This window comes from Antennarius striatus, chromosome 4 (genome assembly GCF_040054535.1).
Source record: "Antennarius striatus isolate MH-2024 chromosome 4, ASM4005453v1, whole genome shotgun sequence".
Classification (NCBI taxonomy): Eukaryota; Metazoa; Chordata; class Actinopteri; order Lophiiformes; family Antennariidae; genus Antennarius; species Antennarius striatus.
The window spans coordinates 25324055-25341556 of record NC_090779.1 but is presented as its reverse complement, the minus strand read 5'-3'; the positions used below and the strand labels follow the sequence as shown (position 1 = coordinate 25341556).

Sequence of the window (17502 nt, the reverse complement as noted above, 5' to 3'; positions counted from 1 at the left end):
TTTCAGAAGCTAAAAATATATATTCATCGGATGATTTAAGAAACGAAGAGCAGGATTCAAAAAAAAGGATTTATTACTTGCATAAAGGTAAACTTTACTCATAGAAAAGCAACATCACATTGGGTGACGTTAGCAGAGACTATTTCAGGTGGACAGTTTAACTAGTGGCACGTCACAACAACAACTCCTCCGTCTAAGAGTGACTCTGGTTGGTTGCACTTAAGTGTCAGGTTGTTCTGGGTTCGCGGCCCCCCCTCCTCAGTGCTCCATCGGCTCGTCGGGCGCCGGTCCGGCAGCGGCTTCCTCTGCAGGCGGGGCCACCTGAGACGCAAAGCAGAGCGGACGCGTCAGACGCAGAAAAACACATGACAAGCAGAACCAATCAGGAAAGAAATCTGTGGTACCCTTCTCTGAGGCCTCTCCTCCAGGCCCTCCAGGAACGGGGCCACGTCATCATCATCATAAATGATGAACTCCATGTCCTTCCCCACAATGCCGATGGAGACATTCTGAAAGAAGGAAACATCGCTGAGAACCGGCCTAAATAAAAATACCAGAATCCGTAACGATGTCACATTTTCTCCAGAAAGGCGTGGCGTCAGACGGGAGCTGCAGACTTACTTTGGTGGTCAGGTCCTGCTCAGTGGGGAGGGTTTCCCTGAGAGCACGGAGGCCATGCTGGACCAAATCATTCAGGTTACCTGAGGTCACAGGAGAGACGGCGTGATTAAAAAACCCCTGGCAGATATAGAGGAATATAAAGCTAATACAAAGTGTTCATGGAAGACTTTTCAGAACAAGCCAACAGGACTTGAAAGAGAAACTCGAACTTACAGTCTGCGAACTTGTCCATGCATCTCTCCAGGTAGGTGCGTGCAGACTGAGAGCGTGCGCCGATAGACATGGCTTTGCAGTCAAAGTAGTTGGCTGATGGGCAGGTTTGGAAGATATGAGGTCCCATGTCCTTGGAAACACACAATAAAATCACCCACCACTATGGTTAGATCTGAAATCCCAAATATGACAGGTTCCTTCACTTGAGGCATAAATAATGTGGATGAATAAAAGACTGGTTCTGCAGACTCACATCATAGCCAGCAATGAGGAGTCCAACGCCGTAGGGCCTCCTTCCATACCTCTGTGTTGGGATTTGGGTTTCTTAAAGCTCAGTTAAGAATCATTTTGTCATTATTTCACTAAACAGAAGCAGTTCGGCTTGTTCAGATGCACAAACTAGGTCAGCATCACCCTTATTAACACATGCATTAAAAAAAAAAGAGAAACACATATAGCTAACAGCAGTGAGGATACTGCTGCCGATAAGAGAGACAAGTCGCGACGTGGGGAGAGGCCTGTCGAAGACGAATCTGGAGTCCAAGCACTCCTGTCGCATGAAATTGCTATAGGAGAGAAGCACCAGTGTCATTTCAGATGCGTTTAATGGTTTTTTCTTTCATTGGAAGTCTTTATTCAGACCACTAAGGCAGCAGGGACCTACCAGAGCAGCCTGGCATCAGCAGTCAGTCCAGCAATGGAGATGCCAATGTGGTTGTCGACATGGAGGATCTTCTTCTGGTGGGCAGCCAGCTCTGACTGAGCTCTCTGAAGAGATGAGGAAACATGCAGTAGATATTTAACACCTCATGAATAGAAAGCAATAAATTAGTATTTTTTTTAAAGATAGGTAAAAATCCTGAGACACAAAACTGTACCTTCAGCGCTACCAGGACTGCATGGGTTTTGGATTTGAGTCCTACAGTTGCAGAGCCTTGCTTCACTGCCTCCATGGCATATTCAATCTGATGAATACGGCCCTGCATCACCAGGAACATGAACAACTTTCATTATAAAGCACTAAAGCCACACACATTTCCATTCTGTGAGGACGAGAAAGCGGGGCTCACCTGGGGGCTCCATACTGTCACATCGTTGTCGTACTGATTGCGAAACTACCGACAAAACAAGACAATTTTGACATTAATGCTTTTAAATTAGTTATACAACACACCTGATCCGAGCTTACGTGGCTGTCTTGCATTTTCCTGCAGCAGACTGTCACGTCCTCTAGCACTTGCAGTAGAAAATAATGAAGCTACGGCCTGGAATATTCCTTTCTGAGGTTTTAAGTTACTAAACTCCTGAATTATTGATAACCGACGCACAGGATCCCACAGACGAGCACTGAGGACATGTCTGTAGTGGAACTCAGAGCTGGGGAACTCGTCACTGTCACTGGACTAAGTCCTGGGTCGGACTAGCTCGATTTAGATCCATAAAATGCAGACAAAAGCAAACGTTTTTTTTTTATCATTACACCAGTGACGGTAAAAAAGTTCTTTATTCAACATGACTTATAATTAAAACGCCTGAAAGCCGACCAGTAAAGGAAAAACGAAAGTAAAAGATGGCTCTTCAAAGCTAACTCCGCCTGTGCTAGCTCTCATCACCTAGCTGCTTTGCCTTAGCATGCTAACTCTCTAAACACAAAGCTCCACAACCACGCGATTGTGATATGTTGTTCGACACCAAATGAAGCCGAAACTGGATAATTACGAGACTTTTTAACATATTATCAAATAACAGATTCCCGTTAGCCGTAAATGACGTTTTTGGACACACATCATTTAGCCGGCATCCATGAGGCTAACGTTAGCATCCACCGAGGTTGTTTTGCTTACTCACAGTGCTGCCGAAATTAGCTAGCCAACGTTAGCTTGGTGTGATCAAATCTACCTAATTCTAAAACTTATAAATGCAAAGTACAATCAAAATTAGTTGTGATTTATTAACACAACATGATATACCACCAAACTGATCAAAATAGTATTAAATTCATTCAAATTTACCATCTCTGCTTCCGATTGCGTCTCCTACCCTCCGCTGGCGATCGTGATTTGATTTATAATCCTGGATTCGACAGCAGGGAAAAGAGCAGAGCCCTGATTCCAAATCATTGATCGATGTAGTGAACTTTAGCCTTTTGGCAATCAAACGATATGACGATGTTTTGTATATTGTCTTATAAAATAAAAAAAAGAATAGTATGAATGATTATATTTGAAAAAAATAATATTTATTTATTAATTCACAACGGATAAACTACTCACTACCACACTCATTTATGTTATAATTGTATTTATATTTAATATCGCGTAAAATTACTTATTTATTTTTAAATTTTCAGCTCAGTAATTATTTGTAACTCAGTAATTATATGTAACATTATGAAACAGAATCGTACAGTGCATTAGCGTTATCAAGTTTTTCTTTTAGAACAGTCAATCAATGTAAAAAGAAAAGTCTTATAATTTTAGGCACTACTGAAAGATGAATGCACATCATTGTGGAAACGGGGAGTGAAGTGAAGAGAATATTCCTCCCCGTTAACGTTTCTTCCTGGTCATCTCTCGTCTGCGCCGACAGACACATCACCACTAGGCGGCAGCAAAAAATTATAAGAAGGCTTTCCGGACTGTGGATGTGGACAGTCAGGAGGAACACGAGATAAAGGATGGAGAAGTTATTCATAACAGATGTGACTGTTTGTTTGTAGATGGATGCCAACGACAGTTACGAATACCAAAGTTCCTCCTTCCTCAAGAATCAAATATGATAAATAAGCGAGGATGTAGTCTGGACATGTGAAAACTCAAAAGGCTGTTGTGACGTGATGGCATTATGAGATAATGTTTTTTCTGTTAGTTTAAATTCCATCTTTTTTAATTACTGACATGTTTTATATCTGTGCTCCAGAACGCTTCAGTCAATTCTCATACAATCAGTTGCTCTGAACTCTAGAGAAGTAGAGAAGCAACAGCGACACTTAAACACTCCGATCTGGCTCTCCTTCATGGAAAATGAAAGTCATCAGCTTATTCACACATTATTAATAAAACAGCCACTGATGGCACTTAAATCACAAGCACATGAAGTTCCATTTATATCTCCACTGTACCAGTAAGTTCAGAAAAAAGAATTAACTGTCTTGACCTGTAGTGTGAAGCTTTCCCCTTCAGCTTTTCTTGGCACACATTAAAGCAGATTTGATGATTGTGTGTTTACTGGCTTTACCTTTATACTGAACTTATACATTTATGAGTGAGGTGGGGGTTTATGCTTATTCTATGTTTTATGCTTTTTATAATATCTTATACTAACTTTTAAGGTCAAAACTAAAGCTTGCCCTGGAGTTTTTTTTAATGCTGTTGCTTAGTAGACTCTATTTCCAAGGTTATATTATATTTTCAAACTGGCATTAGATGGACGAGTCGCTGCAGATAATATGAGAACAATGTGAAACATCCTCTTTAAAGTGGTTTCTTTTGCTGGAGTGGATGAATATTATCCAGAATCAGCCCCACAGATGATCACAAAGACAGGTGAGAATCAGGTTGACCCACAAACCTGAACTCCATCTTGTCGCCCCCGGTTACGGAGTGTGTGTTGGTTTAAGAAAGGATTCTGTAACTTCTCATGGCGTATCTGAGTGTGAGAAAAGCCTCTTCCTCTCTCATGTTCAGGTCTGCTTTACCTTTTTTCCCCCTGTTAATGATATCTGATGTACCCTTGATACAGGAGGATGGGGGGGGGGGGTTGGTGGATGATTTACTAGGGTTGTGCTGACAAGCTCCCCCCCGATGCCAAGGCATCGGCAGCGCGGCGGCGGCGGCCATTACATCAGCGCGCCATCCTCCTCCCTCGTGATTGAGATTGTAGGAGCTGTGCTGAGCTCAGCAGGTTTTTCTTCCTGGGGGCCTCATTTGAGTTTGCCAGCGGCCCCCCCTTTTTAATTTTTCAAATGGAGAGCAGCCTGAGTCACTGTGTGACGGGTCGAAGCCGAGACGGCGCTCGCACGTGGCGGCGTTGGAGAGGGAGGCAGGAGAGCCCCCGATGCCTCTATTCATTCATGCTTTTCAATTTGTGTTGCTCAGGCGTGGGGAGTAATTCTTTCACCCGAGCTGCAGACCGCCATGTTTCCCCCGGCGACGCACCGTCACGTAAAGTTAGTGCTGCATCCTCAGTGGTTCATGTTCTCACTTTGCTGCTTAAAATAGGTCAGAGATGTCTTGACACCTGGGAAACGACAGGACTAATAGGCAGGGGAGGTGGCGGCGCTCCGTAGGTCTCATTAACCAGGCGGGTCAGGGGTCAGAGGTCAGGGGGCACACAGAGAAACGCCATCAAAGCCCCCGACTCGCCATTTATTTTATGAAACTGAACGCCGTGTGTCATCACTGACGTGAACGCTCGCCGCGGCCAAACGCCAGCGCCTACGTGTGAGCGAGGAAGCGCGGTGGGAGGGGCAGAGATTCTGTTGATGAAAACGCTTATGCAGCATTTTGGTGGCAAAGGGCCAAAGAGGATTTTTCTGGATAGAAAAAAAAAATAAAAAAAATAAATGCATTGTGGGACACTTAATAATATCAGTGGCTATAGAATGAAAGATGAGCTTAAAGAGAAGGAAGTATCTGACCACACAGGCTTTTTCATAAATTACATACCTCATCCGTGTCTGCAGGGTCGCACCGGCTCACTGCAAACCATCTGATGCCCGTAAACATTAGAGATATACCGGGTTTCTGGGTCCTAACGTCATCGGTAATCAGGTTCGCGTGAGTTATACCAACAAATAATTCTCATCGCTGCGAGAAAGGAACGCAGTCGTCATGTTTATCCATCATTTTCATTGTTTAAATGCCAGAAAACTCACCCCCACCAACGGCAGAGCAGCAGAATCCATCACTGTAATGTTCTGACTGCATCTGACCACAACTCACGAAGCAGAAGTTTTTAGAAGATTGCACCGCTGGAGGGGTTAGGGTTTAAAATTATGAAGGTGCCTTGATAAAGCTGTTTCTATAAATACATTTCACCACAGAGTAAAGTGACAGGATTAAAGGGACTCGCAGGTGAAAGCCTGAAACAAGAACTGCCAGGATTACTTTGCCTCCTCGACACCCAACATGCAGTCGTGTGAACACGCATGACTTAACCACGACGCATGAACTGAAATGAAAGCAAATCCACCAGAAACATTTGTTCGTTCATCGTCTTTGTCAGAGTGAGTGTGGAAACACCCGATGATGTAAAAGCCCACAGAAGAGAAACGTCCAATCAGGACTTTGGCTCGGCAGCAAAGGCTGGAGGCCTGATTAGATTTGCTCATCAAGCTCCACACTTTTCTGGGATCAAACTAATTTGAGTGGTCACTTTTGGGGATGAGAGACTTGTCTTTTGTCAGATGACATCATTTAATATCAGAACCACACAAACACCAAACCGCTAAAGCCTCCTGATTTATTCTAGTTACATATCATCTCAATCCTTCTTCTGTGGTGACGCATGATTGGATAGCAAGAGTTGGAAGACGGTGGGAGAGCTTTACGGTTCGTCTTCGTCGTGAGTCACCCTCTTCAGTCTGGGGTGGTTTAATCTGATTTTATTATTATTATTATTATTATTATTATTATTATTATTATTATTATTATTATTATTATTATTATTATTATTATTATTATTATTATTATTATTATTATTATTATTATTATTTCCAGGTAGCAAAGTTTTTATAAAGCAAGAAAAGTTGCTGCTCCAGTCTGAAACAAAGAGCGATGGCTCGACTGCGATCTGGAGCTTTAATGGGTGGAAGACACTCTGGTGGCGACGTTCAGGTGGGCGTGTGATCAAGTGTGGCTCTGGAGACACCTGGCTGCTAATCTATTCATCAAACCCTTAATGGGCTCTTGTGCTTCTGGAGCCATCATGTCACAATAATGGCTTCTACCAGTGAAGGGCAATAATGACATGTGACTGATGGTTAAGACCGGCCGTTTCTGGTGGTGGAGAAAAAAAAAAGTCAAGGCTGATTTATTTCATTCCCATTAATTGGTCGACTCAATGACATAATTCGAGACAGAAGAGGTTCACGGGTCGGGAATTCACAATTTGAGATACTTTCTTCTGAAAAAAAAGAACAGGCTCTTTAAAGAATGATGAGCACCCTTTGGAGAGGGACGTGGCAAACTCGACTCGACAGAAGAAAAGGAAAGAAAGACAAGAGTCGTGACAGAAGGTGAAGGAAAAAATGCTCTGGTGCAGAAAGAGAGATGAAAACGGTGGTAAAAATGAAATGAAGTTTGGTAAAAAACAGCATTTCAGGTTTGAATTCATGCATTCCAACTTGGGTTTCTTTGACCCGCGTTTAGAGCCAGAAATTTCCAACTGTCAGTTTTGCTGCAGAGGCAGAAATTATGGCAGATTCTTGGGCCACATCCAGACTTTATAACCGCATAACGTTTAACTTTCTATAAATACCGTGGGACGAACTCCAAGTTGATCAAGTGTGATTGAATTTGAAATGACTCCAAAGACAAGAGCCAAGTTTCTTTAGCTTGTGACTGAGCGCCGGCCTGAGTCACTCAACGATCTCCGGAGGTGCAAGGGAGTTATTCAAGCAAAAGTAATTGAGATAATAGATAAAAATGAAATCTCAGGTGGTGTTTGGTATCTTTAAAGGACAATCCAGTCGGTAAATATCAGTGAACCATTCACATATCCATGTGGGACCTCATTAGTTTCACCACAGTCTCTGTATTTCAGGCCCCCTCCTCTAAAACAAAGACTCTGCATTGGCGTTTCTCGGTGGATCTTGTCTTTTATTTGAAAATGTGAGTGGAAGAAATTAATGGACAAATGATTTTTATAGACTCATATAGAGTTTAGCTGGCAAGCACCATGGCCACACAACTCAAGTCCATTTCCACCACGTTTCACCTCGTCGATCACTCCATTCATTGCTGGGTAATCGTGATGAATGGGACTCCCAGGAAGCACTTTGCGGAAACACACTCTGCTTGGTGTTGCCGGGTCCGTCTGCAGCATCTATAAATGTCCAGCCAGTCATTGCTGAGATGTCTCTTTTACTCATTGGCTTCTTTTTCTTGAATGGATGTGGAGTAGATAGACGACGAGTCCAACTGTGCAGGAGGTGATGTCAGAGCCAACATCCCTCCCACGCTTGGATGTCCAAGGATGCTGATTGATGCTCTGAGGTCTCAGCGATTGAAAGTAATTTCCCTAATGTCCGGGGATGAACAACGGCAAATGGCTGAAAAGTCAGGCCACCCTGTTTGGTACTTGACATTTTACATGCTTCCTTAGCTGATGAACGACAGCCAAATGTTTGCATGGCCTTCTACTCAGCTGCTCGCTGGACTGGTTTAATGGATACGGTAGCATGTTGAAGAGCGTAACACCTGCCCGAAGCTCCACGCCCTCCAATTAATCCCAGGCTGAACAGCGAACCTCTTCTTCCTGAAGTAAATCCACAAAGCAACACCGGTTCCACCACTTGAACTTGAGTTTAATCAGGTGACGAACCTCCTTTGTGGTGGCGAGGCCCCTGATTGGATCTGAAGATGGAGAGCTATTACAGGAGGCTACAGCCAGATAATGACTTGAGTGCTGCTTCGCCTTCCTTTCTCTACAGCGGGCGGTGCAATTCTCAGATGGTATCACCCTCCTTTGACCCTATCAAGGCTCTCCATCCCACCAGTGGTTATCTACGGTTCTGGATGTGAGACCTGGTCGTATTCTCAGTTTAAGAGATGGGATCTTGCTTTCACAAGTTAGATCACACGCAGTTAGTATGTTATAGAGGTGATGGAGCTAGAGACGAAATGACTTAACAATAAAAATGCCAGCAACTCAGCAGAAAACGTAATTGGTGACAGATTTCACCACATGGATGATCACATGAAATAGATCCAAATTCAAAATTCACATGAGTGTCCTACAGATTAGGGTTGAAGGTCTCAGTAGGACACACCCTGCTGCCCATTAGCCACTCAGAGATTTCCTGGATTTCCCAGAATGACCTTCATCAGGCTTCGAGGAAGCGGCCTGAAAGTTTCCATCTATCTAGTCGGTGTCACCTGAAGTATTGAAACTGCTTGTTGTAAATGGTTCCTCCTCCTCCGACAATGACAAATACACCCATTAGTCTGGCTTTAATGGTTTGCTTTACAAGTTATTGAAAGTGGAAGAACAAATATCCACCTCTGATCCAATCACAGGCTGACTTCAGTCTGTGTGTTCACGTGTAGGTGGAGAGAGATAAATGGACCGTCAATGGAGACATCACTTCCTGTAACAAACACATTTATTGTGGCTTTACTTCATAAAGGACGACTGGAGCTACCGGTTAAATATTTTATAACTGATGCCACTCATTCTTTGGTAGGACTGTATAATGTTTATAAAGCCACCGTCGAAGCGGGGTCATTTAAATGATGCCGTTTCTTCACAGGGGAGAAAATATCTCATTACGGTCAAAGTTCTAAGTTACAACAGAGGACTTCATCTGTATGATCTCCATTTTGCTCTTAGATTTATTTAGTTATTTATTAATTTTAAATTGTATGAGGATGTGGGCTAATGGTTGTTGCATCTCTTTAGCTTTAAATCTAATTTTGTAAAATTTAAGTTTACATTTAAAATCAATAATTCTAAGAACAATATTGAGTTTTTCTAATTCAAATCATCCGTTTTACCTCGTTTTTTTTTTTTTTATTAATAAAAGGTTGCTTGTGAAGGATTTGGAGGAAGTACACGCTGGACCTTTATTAGCATTTAGCATCACAACCACATAAGACATCGGCATTTGAACCCATGCAACCACTGTGTGTGTGTGTGTGTGTGTGTGTGTGTGTGTGTGTGTGTGTGTGTGCGTAAACATACCTACACACCTCTTCTCTAATAAACTCAGTCGTTACGCTGAGTGATCGCTCATGTCTGCTGATACCAATAACACAGTCATGTGTGTGGCGTCATGTACGTGGGCGGGCCTTGGTTGGGTTTACACTGGAGGTTCGTTAGCACGATGCATAGCATAGCATTTGTTTACATCCAATGACACATTTATGGAGTGAATGTACTGATCTCAGCCACCAAGATTCAAGGGTTACCTCTGCAAAGCAAAGGTTTTCAGGGGTGGAGAGAAACCGCAGGAGGCTAACGGGATAGCCTCTGGAGGCTAACAGGATAGCCTCTGGAGGCTAACAGGTTTTAACCTTCATAGCTCCTTTGGGTGAAGTTTGCTAGTGATGAAAACAGGATTTCCCACAGTGAGAATGGAAGCTACTGTAGTTTTTGGGGATTTTGTTATCTTCATCAATCTATTAATATTTCATAATGTTAGCAAAGGGCTAAAAAGGCTAATTTGTGTCCAGCTGATCATCATCGTTGGGCTGAAGATCAGTCTTACACAAAAGTTCTTTCAAACCAGTTGTCGTATTTACTCTCATTGACTTGTTTTTAGTTAGGTTAGGGTCAGGGACTGGGATTGGAATAGGGATTTGGTTTGGGTTAGGTCTAGAGTTAGGGGTGGGTTTAGGGTTAGGGTAAGGGATGGAGTTTGGGTTAAGGTTTGGGTTTAGGTTAGGATTAGGCCCTGGGTTTTGGTTAGGGTTAGAATTAGGGGTGGGTTTGGGTTAGGTTAGGATTAGGTTAGGGTTTGGTTTTAGGTTAGAGGTTCGGTTAAGGTTAGGGTTAGGGTTTGGGTTTAGCTTAGGGTTAGGGTTTAGATTAGACTCTAACCCTAAGGTTTAGGTTAGGGTTAGAGTTTGGGTTTTGGGTTAGAGTTAGCTGACTTCAGAGATAGTTGTTAATTTATTAATAAGCCTCCTGATTGGTTCAGCCCACCCGGGTCCGTCTGATAAATTCTTTACGGTGGGAGATGAAACAAAGCAGAACGGTGGGCGTGGCTTCAGACCCGGTCGCTGTCCATTCAGCGGTGATTTAGCGCCTGACATAGGTGAGCCCTGAGGCTCAATAGCACTAAAAGGCTCATCCCGTCTAATGGGGTTCCTCTGTGACGCAGGCGAGGAGAGGCCAACCCCCCAACCCCTCTGCCCCCCCCAGGCTCTACCCTGACATACAACCCAGAGCAAACACACACACCTACTGTACGTACATTCAATCTGCCCACTGTGCACAAACACACATGAAACACGCAGATGCTGCCTTTGTGTGCTCACACACACACACACACACACACACACACACACACACACACACACACACACACACCGTCCTGGACACTAATGAATAGGAAGCAAATGGGGGGGGGCACGACAAACAGTTGTGTAATTGCTTTTGAGAAACGGCTCTTGTCGGAGGCTGTCATCGATCGGGCCTTTGCTGAAGACGACTCGTTTGCTCAGTGTGTGGGAGGGGGCCCAGTGGTCATTACTGGACTCGCTGCGGTATCACTTTATTAACTCGATATGATGTGATGTTTCACTGTCGTTGGGGGGGGGGGGGGGCAGTGGGGGGGGATAGGGGGGGGGGGGGCACACAGAGAGCTGCAAATATGATTCATGTTTAATCACACTGATAACAAAAGGCACACAGGAGATAAAGATTGCTCAAAGCTTTTCCGATTCCACGCGATCAGAGGTGGCCCTCATGTCTGGGGCGGGTTCCTGACGGAACATTGGGGGGGTCTCCAACGGGGGGGGGGGGTGGTTTGCAGCCATCTAAACATTATGAATGAAGAGCCCCGGGTTGCGTCATTGTGTAGTTAACATCCGTCCCCAGCAGATGGCCCCGCCTGCAAGTGCTGTGCTGGGAGGGTGGCGTTGGGGGCGTTGGGGGGTCGGGGGTGCCTTATCGATTTGGCATTTGAGATATAGCACGCAGTGTAATATTTTTGGAAGGTCCTTAAAATATTTATTGCTGGCGCTGCGTCTCTGTGGCCACCGGTTTTCTTTGCCTCCTATTTCATTAATGACATCAATGCAAATTTGGGGGGGGGGGTCGAGGGTTGGGGGGTGGCAAATGGTCCAGATGACTGGTGGATTTGTGAATGGAGCACTTAGTGACTGAGGAATGACGTCAGAGCGGAGCCGCGGCCCTTATTTGCGAGCCAGGACTGAAAAGGAGGCGTCCCATTGGATGGCCACGGGCACCGGGACGACGGGATTGGCTGCCGGCGGATAATTAAACACCTACACAGTCAATGCACAAATCCAAGTGGTGGGATATATAGGCTGGAGCGTTGGCTGCATGCTACAGAATCAAGAGTTGTCCTGCAAGTTGAGAGAAAGTCAACTTCCCGTGTTTTGCGTCGCGACGCCTTGAGATCTAAACACACACACTGGTTTACCGGCTCATCGTCACAGAAGGTAAGTGTGTGTGTGTGTGTGTGTGTGTGTGTGTGTGTGTGTGTGTGTGTGTGTGTGTGTGTGTGTGTGTGTGTGTGTGTGTGTGTGTGTGTGTGGTGTTGAAATCAAACACACCCGCTGAGTTGTTTGCGTGTGTTGGTGGGGACGTTGGTCTCTGATGTCAGTAGTGGGATTAGGGGGGGTGGTCACCTGGGGTCAGAGGTCGGCTGACGGTCTGATCTGTGAAGGCCGGAAGAAAAAGGTAAGAAAGACGGGCAGGAAGGGATGGAATGGAGGAGGAAAAGAAGAAGCGGAGGTAAAGAACAGCGAGAGAAAGAGGAGGGAGAGAGGCAGGAGAGTGTGTGACTAGATGTGTGTGTGTGTGTGTGTGTGTGTGTGTGTGTGTGTGTGAGAGACAGAGAGAGAGGGAGGGATAGCAGCTCATTACACTAATGCACTGATCCCTTAGGGAGTTGGCAAGATTGGTGTCCCTCCCTCCTCCCTCGCCTTTTCAACCCCCCCATTCCAGCGATCTGAAGACCTGCATGCATTGCTCAGTGTAGGACCCCCACTTACAACCCCCCCTTTCTCTTGCTCTCTCTCTCTCTCTCACACACACACACACAGACACACACACACACACACACACACACACACACACACGCTCTTGGACCTGCAGCACACGACATGAGAACGACCTGTCTTGTGCTCATGTCTTACATTTTTTACAAATATCCTTACTTTTTTTGGAAGAACACCGATTTTTTTTTTTTAGAATAGTTGGAGGGGGGGGTGGTGGTGACTGTAAGTGGCTCAGGTTTTTGTTGTGTAGGGGGGTTAAAACCAGGATGTTCTGCAGAAGCGAGTTGAGCGGAGTGTTCAGCAGGCGTGTCCCGGGTCGGTGGAGGAGTGTGTGTGTGTGTGTGTGTGAACGGTGGTCATCCTGCATGTGTGTGTGTGTGTGTGTGTGTGTGTGTGTGTGTGTGTGTGTGTGTGTGTGTCAGGCGTTGATGCCGGTGTCTTTCTCGCTGTGCAGAGGACCATGGTTATGCTGAAGATCCCTGCCTTCCTCGTTGCCTACACCCTGGTCATTTGCCAGATGTACTGCTCACAAGCCGCCCCCGCCAGGTGAGACGCTCCGCAGACACCGTTCACACCTGGAGCTCACGCAGCAGCAGGCGTGAAACTGCATGCACACCCACTCTAATCCAATATAATCTGCTAATCTGGGTCCGATTGAGGGGAATTAGATTTGAAAATATCTTGAATCAAATCTTTTAAAACGACAAAAACCTGATTTTTTGTCTTTTCGCTGTGATTTAATTGGATGAAATTTCCAATAAAAAGAGAGAAAAGAATTTAAATTTATATTTTAAAAAAATTAAAAATAACAAAATGACAAAAATCTGATTTTTCGTCTTTCAGCTGTGATTTCATTGGATGAAATCTCCTCCAATAAAAAGAGAGAAAAGAATCTGAATATTTAAAGTGCTCCTTTCAAACTGTTCACATGAACGTATTGATTTTATAATAACCCCCCCCCCCCTCCATAGGGCACTTTCCTTAGATTGTTTGGCTGGGGGCCCTCCAACTCGGACGTCATCCCCTCTCATGGCTGGTGACGTCCCAGCCAACCCCCCCCTATCCCACCCTAACACCCCTTTTAGCTGCAGATGATTTAATGCTCATCCCTATGCCTTACTCCGACCCCCCCTCCATGACAGACCGGGTTTGGAGTCCATGTCAGACCGGGTCACGCTCACCGACTACGAGGCTCGGCGGTTACTCAACGCCATCGTCAAGGAGTTTGTCCAGATGACGGCGGAGGAGCTGGAGCAGCAGGCCACTGAGGGGAACAGGTACAGATGACCCCCCCCCATTTTAACACCAATTAACCCTTTCCCTCCTGCACTGAAACAGCAGATGAAATCCTCCGGTGACTGAATTCAAACCCGTTCGGAGTCCGTTTCTTGCTCTGGTTTCACTGGAGACGCGTCTCTTTGTGGGGGGGTCACTCTTGCAGGGGGAGGTATGTTCGTCTGAAACATCCCAACAGGCCGATTCTGACACAAAAACCCCCTATATTCTCTGTCATGACCCCCCGCTCCCGCATGGATGAGTTTGATTTTGACTTTATTTGAATGGACGACTATTTGCAGCCTGCCTGGGGGGCATGTGAGCCTCACAGAACAAATAAAGTGTGCATGATGGCAATTAAATGGAGTTGCATGACAGTGGGGGGGAGGGGGGGAGCAACTGGTTTGCGTTTCTTCTGTGGGTGTATGAGATGTGACGCGGAGGGGATGGAGAGATGGAGGTTTTGACGCATGAGAGGATGGGTGACAGCTTCTCTGAGTGATAAGGGGGGGGGGTGAAAAACGCATGTCGCCGTACGGAAAGAGGTTTTTATTTCACGCCTGCGACGGCATGAGAACGACTTGCATGTGAGGTGGAATGAGTGACCGAAAAGAAAGAGAAATGAAGAAATGTTACCTGCATGTTTTCCCAAACCTATGAGCTTGTTCTCTGCATGTGTTCTGTGTGTCCCCCCCCCCCCCCTCCAACAGCATGGACAGACCCCTCACCAAGCGCTGCTCCAACCTCAGCACCTGTGTGCTGGGGAAACTGTCTCAGGAGCTGCACAAGTTGCAGACGTTCCCTCGCACGAACGTGGGAGCAGAAACGCCCGGCAAGAAGCGCAGTGCGCCTGAGAGCGACAGCTATGCAAGCTACGAGGAGATGTTTGACAGCATCTAATGCATCTCCATCCACCCCCCCCTTTAACCCTCACTGCATCTTCTCCCACCTCCCATCCTTTGCCCTCCTTTCCTCCCCCCCTGTCCTCTTTATTTTACCCATTGCATGTTAATTTTACTTGCTCGATTGACATGAGATGAGTAAAACCTTTAACTGCAACCAACTTTTTGGTAACCCCCCCCCCCCGCCCCTTTACAATTTTTTGTTTTTGGCAGAGAATAATTTCCCTTTATTATTTCCAACAATAAGACTCTGTTTCCATCTCTGTGTCCTGTCAAAAAAGCCCCTGAGATTTAAGGGTTAATAGAGGTCACCCGATCCGAACCATTAATGATTGATCCACTGATCCACACCGTGTTTCTTCTTCAATAAACATATTTTTCTACCAGGACGATGTAGTTCATTTTCATTCTTTGGGCACTTTAAGCGGTAATTTTTGGAGTTCATGCACATAAAATATTCATTAGAGCATCTCAGATTATCACTAAAGCTCTCGTCCCGTTGGAAGGTAAGAGGACACATTTTGGATTTAGATTTTTAAAAAAAAATTTTTTTTTACTTTGCATGCTTGATGTGGATTCAAAGTGCAGATGGATCTGGATCTAACGCCCTGCTTGCTCTCCTGAAGCAGCGTTACAGCACAGAAGCGAGCCTGCAACACGGCGACCTGCGTGACCCACCGCCTGGCGGACTTCCTCAGTCGGTCGGGTGGGATGGGCAACAGCAACTTCGTCCCCACCAACGTCGGCGCCAAGGCCTTCGGCAGGCGGAGGAGAAACGTCCAGATGTGAAAACCCCCACAACCTTCAGGGAAATGGTGAATAAAGCATCTCTGAATTTTATTTTATAATTTTAAAAAAATCACAAAGTGGGAAATAATTATGATAATAATTTATTTTTATCACTTTATTTGAATAATTCGATCTAATTGTGAATATAATGCAGATTTCCTCTTGTTTATATCACAAATCTCTTCATCTTTTTCTTTTCAGAGGCTGAAACCAACAAGAAATCATCCGAAGAAAAACCAACAAAAACAGAGAATAAACAGTGAACTGGCCCTTTAACCACTCCCTCAAGAAAACCAAGACAAACGCCGCAGGACATCTCATCCCCATCTCCATCCTGTTAGTGAAACCTTTTGGCTTTTGGCAAATAAGAGAGAAATAAAAAAAAATAAATAAAAAAAGCACTTTAGTTTGTGAACAAATGAAGTCGTTAAAAAAAAAGAAAGAAAAAACCCTCCTCGTTCATCTTTTTTATACATGATCATCCCTGCAAAAATAAAAAGAACGGAGCAGCGCTTCCACCTCACCCCCAACCACCCCCCCTCAGAGCACACCTTCCCCCCCCACATCCATCCGTTTCCCTCTCTTCCCAAAGGTTCCCTGATTTCCTGAGGGAACGCCATTAAAGATGAGCCTACCCAAGGCCCCCCCACAACGGCTGTTGTCTTGTGCCTTGATGTAGAACAATTTACATGAACATGATTGTACAGATGTGTTCCGCGACGAAGGACGAAGAGAACGAAGACAGATTAATATTGTAAACAATATTGTGAAAAACAAATTTCAGCAAGATTAAAATGTATTTTAGATACACTCGGGTTTGGGGTTTTGTTCTTGTTTTGAAGCTTTTTAGGAGTAGAAAGGTGGATTGACAGGTCGATTCCAGAACAAGAAGCTCACATCAGTTCCTGGAATATTGATTTTCAGTTGTGAATATCACACGAGCAGATTGTTTCGTAATTTATTGGTTCCAAATTTCTCTTTTAATGGTTAAGTTCAGTAGCTCCCTTTTATAATTTGGCATAAGATTATTAATTCCCTTTCATCTGGTCTTGCCTTGCTCAGTTTGGACATGTTGAGATAAATGATGCTACCAGAAAAAAACAAAAACATCCTGCATGGGTTAACTGCTTAATAAAAGGCAGCCAAACCTGCAGTAAGACTTGTTCTTCAGCCAGTGGAATATTTATACATATTATTTATATATATTTATGTTTATATATTTACACCGCTTGTGCATCAAGAGATAAATCTGAATGTTCCGTGTGGAAGTGGAAACATGGCGTGGGTAGAGCCGGCGACACATGTCATTCCCCCGGTGGTCTTTACAACCGGTGCTGACAGATCATCGTTAAAGGCGTCCTGCTGTTACAGCAGCGCTCCAACAGGGGGCGACATAACGACCCGCTCAGCCCGGCTAGAGCGACTGTTTCTCTTCTGCTCATTTAAACAGATGGAAATAAAGGACAGGAAGTGGAATCGATGAGGATGGGATGTGATTATGAAGGATTCCAGACTGGGGGGTGGATTTCTTTTTTTGGGGGGGGCTGCTTGAACGGCACTGAGGCGTCAAACCCAGTGAAACAATCACCAACCGGAGCGTCCTGACATGGATGAGAGCTACTGATGGGTTTGATTCACCAGATTTCGTTGTCCAGGTGACGTGTAACCCCCCCCCCCACACACACACACACACACACACTCACACACATGTGGTAACTGATATATTAAGTACATGAAGTACTAGACGTGGAAGGTTTCTCTGTCACGTGAACCACACCTTTGTCTGAGGT

At 44.9% G+C, this 17502-nt stretch overlaps 2 protein-coding genes across 4 annotated transcripts; one reads left to right on the top strand and one right to left on the bottom strand.

Annotated features, from left to right (window-relative positions):
• Positions 1 to 55: 55 nt before the first annotated feature.
• psma1 (proteasome 20S subunit alpha 1) lies at positions 56 to 2934 on the bottom strand. Its single transcript, XM_068313070.1, has 10 exons — positions 2847 to 2934; positions 1905 to 1949; positions 1713 to 1814; positions 1499 to 1602; positions 1312 to 1400; positions 1088 to 1158; positions 835 to 964; positions 622 to 701; positions 405 to 509; positions 56 to 321 (listed from the first exon to the last, which is right to left on the bottom strand). Exons 1-10 carry the CDS (start codon positions 2847 to 2849, stop codon positions 259 to 261), a joined length of 792 nt encoding a protein of 263 aa, XP_068169171.1. The 5' UTR covers positions 2850 to 2934; the 3' UTR covers positions 56 to 258.
• A 9121-nt stretch (positions 2935 to 12055) lies between these two features.
• Positions 12056 to 16807, top strand: LOC137594152 (calcitonin gene-related peptide-like). 3 transcript variants are annotated; one of them, XM_068313442.1, is made up of 5 exons: positions 12056 to 12185; positions 13201 to 13292; positions 13889 to 14023; positions 15553 to 15738; positions 15914 to 16807. In XM_068313442.1, exons 2-4 carry the CDS (start codon positions 13207 to 13209, stop codon positions 15710 to 15712), a joined length of 381 nt encoding a protein of 126 aa, XP_068169543.1. In that variant the 5' UTR covers positions 12056 to 12185; positions 13201 to 13206; the 3' UTR covers positions 15713 to 15738; positions 15914 to 16807. The 3 variants fall into 3 exon arrangements, with proteins under 3 accessions (XP_068169543.1, XP_068169542.1, XP_068169541.1); XM_068313441.1 differs by having other exon boundaries at positions 15550 to 15738; XM_068313440.1 differs by lacking the exons at positions 15553 to 15738; positions 15914 to 16807 and adding an exon at positions 14732 to 15015.
• The last annotated feature ends 695 nt before the right edge of the window (positions 16808 to 17502 follow it).

Coding starts and splice junctions, on each gene's coding strand:
- psma1 (XM_068313070.1), bottom strand. Junction 1,159..1,311: donor TGTCTCTCTTATCGGCAGCA/GTATCCTCACTG, acceptor CTGAGCTTTAAG/AAACCCAAATCCCAACACAG. Junction 702..834: donor CATGGACAAGTTCGCAGACT/GTAAGTTCGAGT, acceptor CTGTGACCTCAG/GTAACCTGAATGATTTGGTC.
- LOC137594152 (XM_068313440.1), top strand. CDS start 13,207: ATGGTTATGCTGAAGATCCCTGCCTTCCTCGTTGCCTACACCCTGGTC. Junction 13,293..13,888: donor TCACAAGCCGCCCCCGCCAG/GTGAGACGCTCC, acceptor CCTCCATGACAG/ACCGGGTTTGGAGTCCATGT. Junction 14,024..14,731: donor CAGGCCACTGAGGGGAACAG/GTACAGATGACC, acceptor CCCCTCCAACAG/CATGGACAGACCCCTCACCA.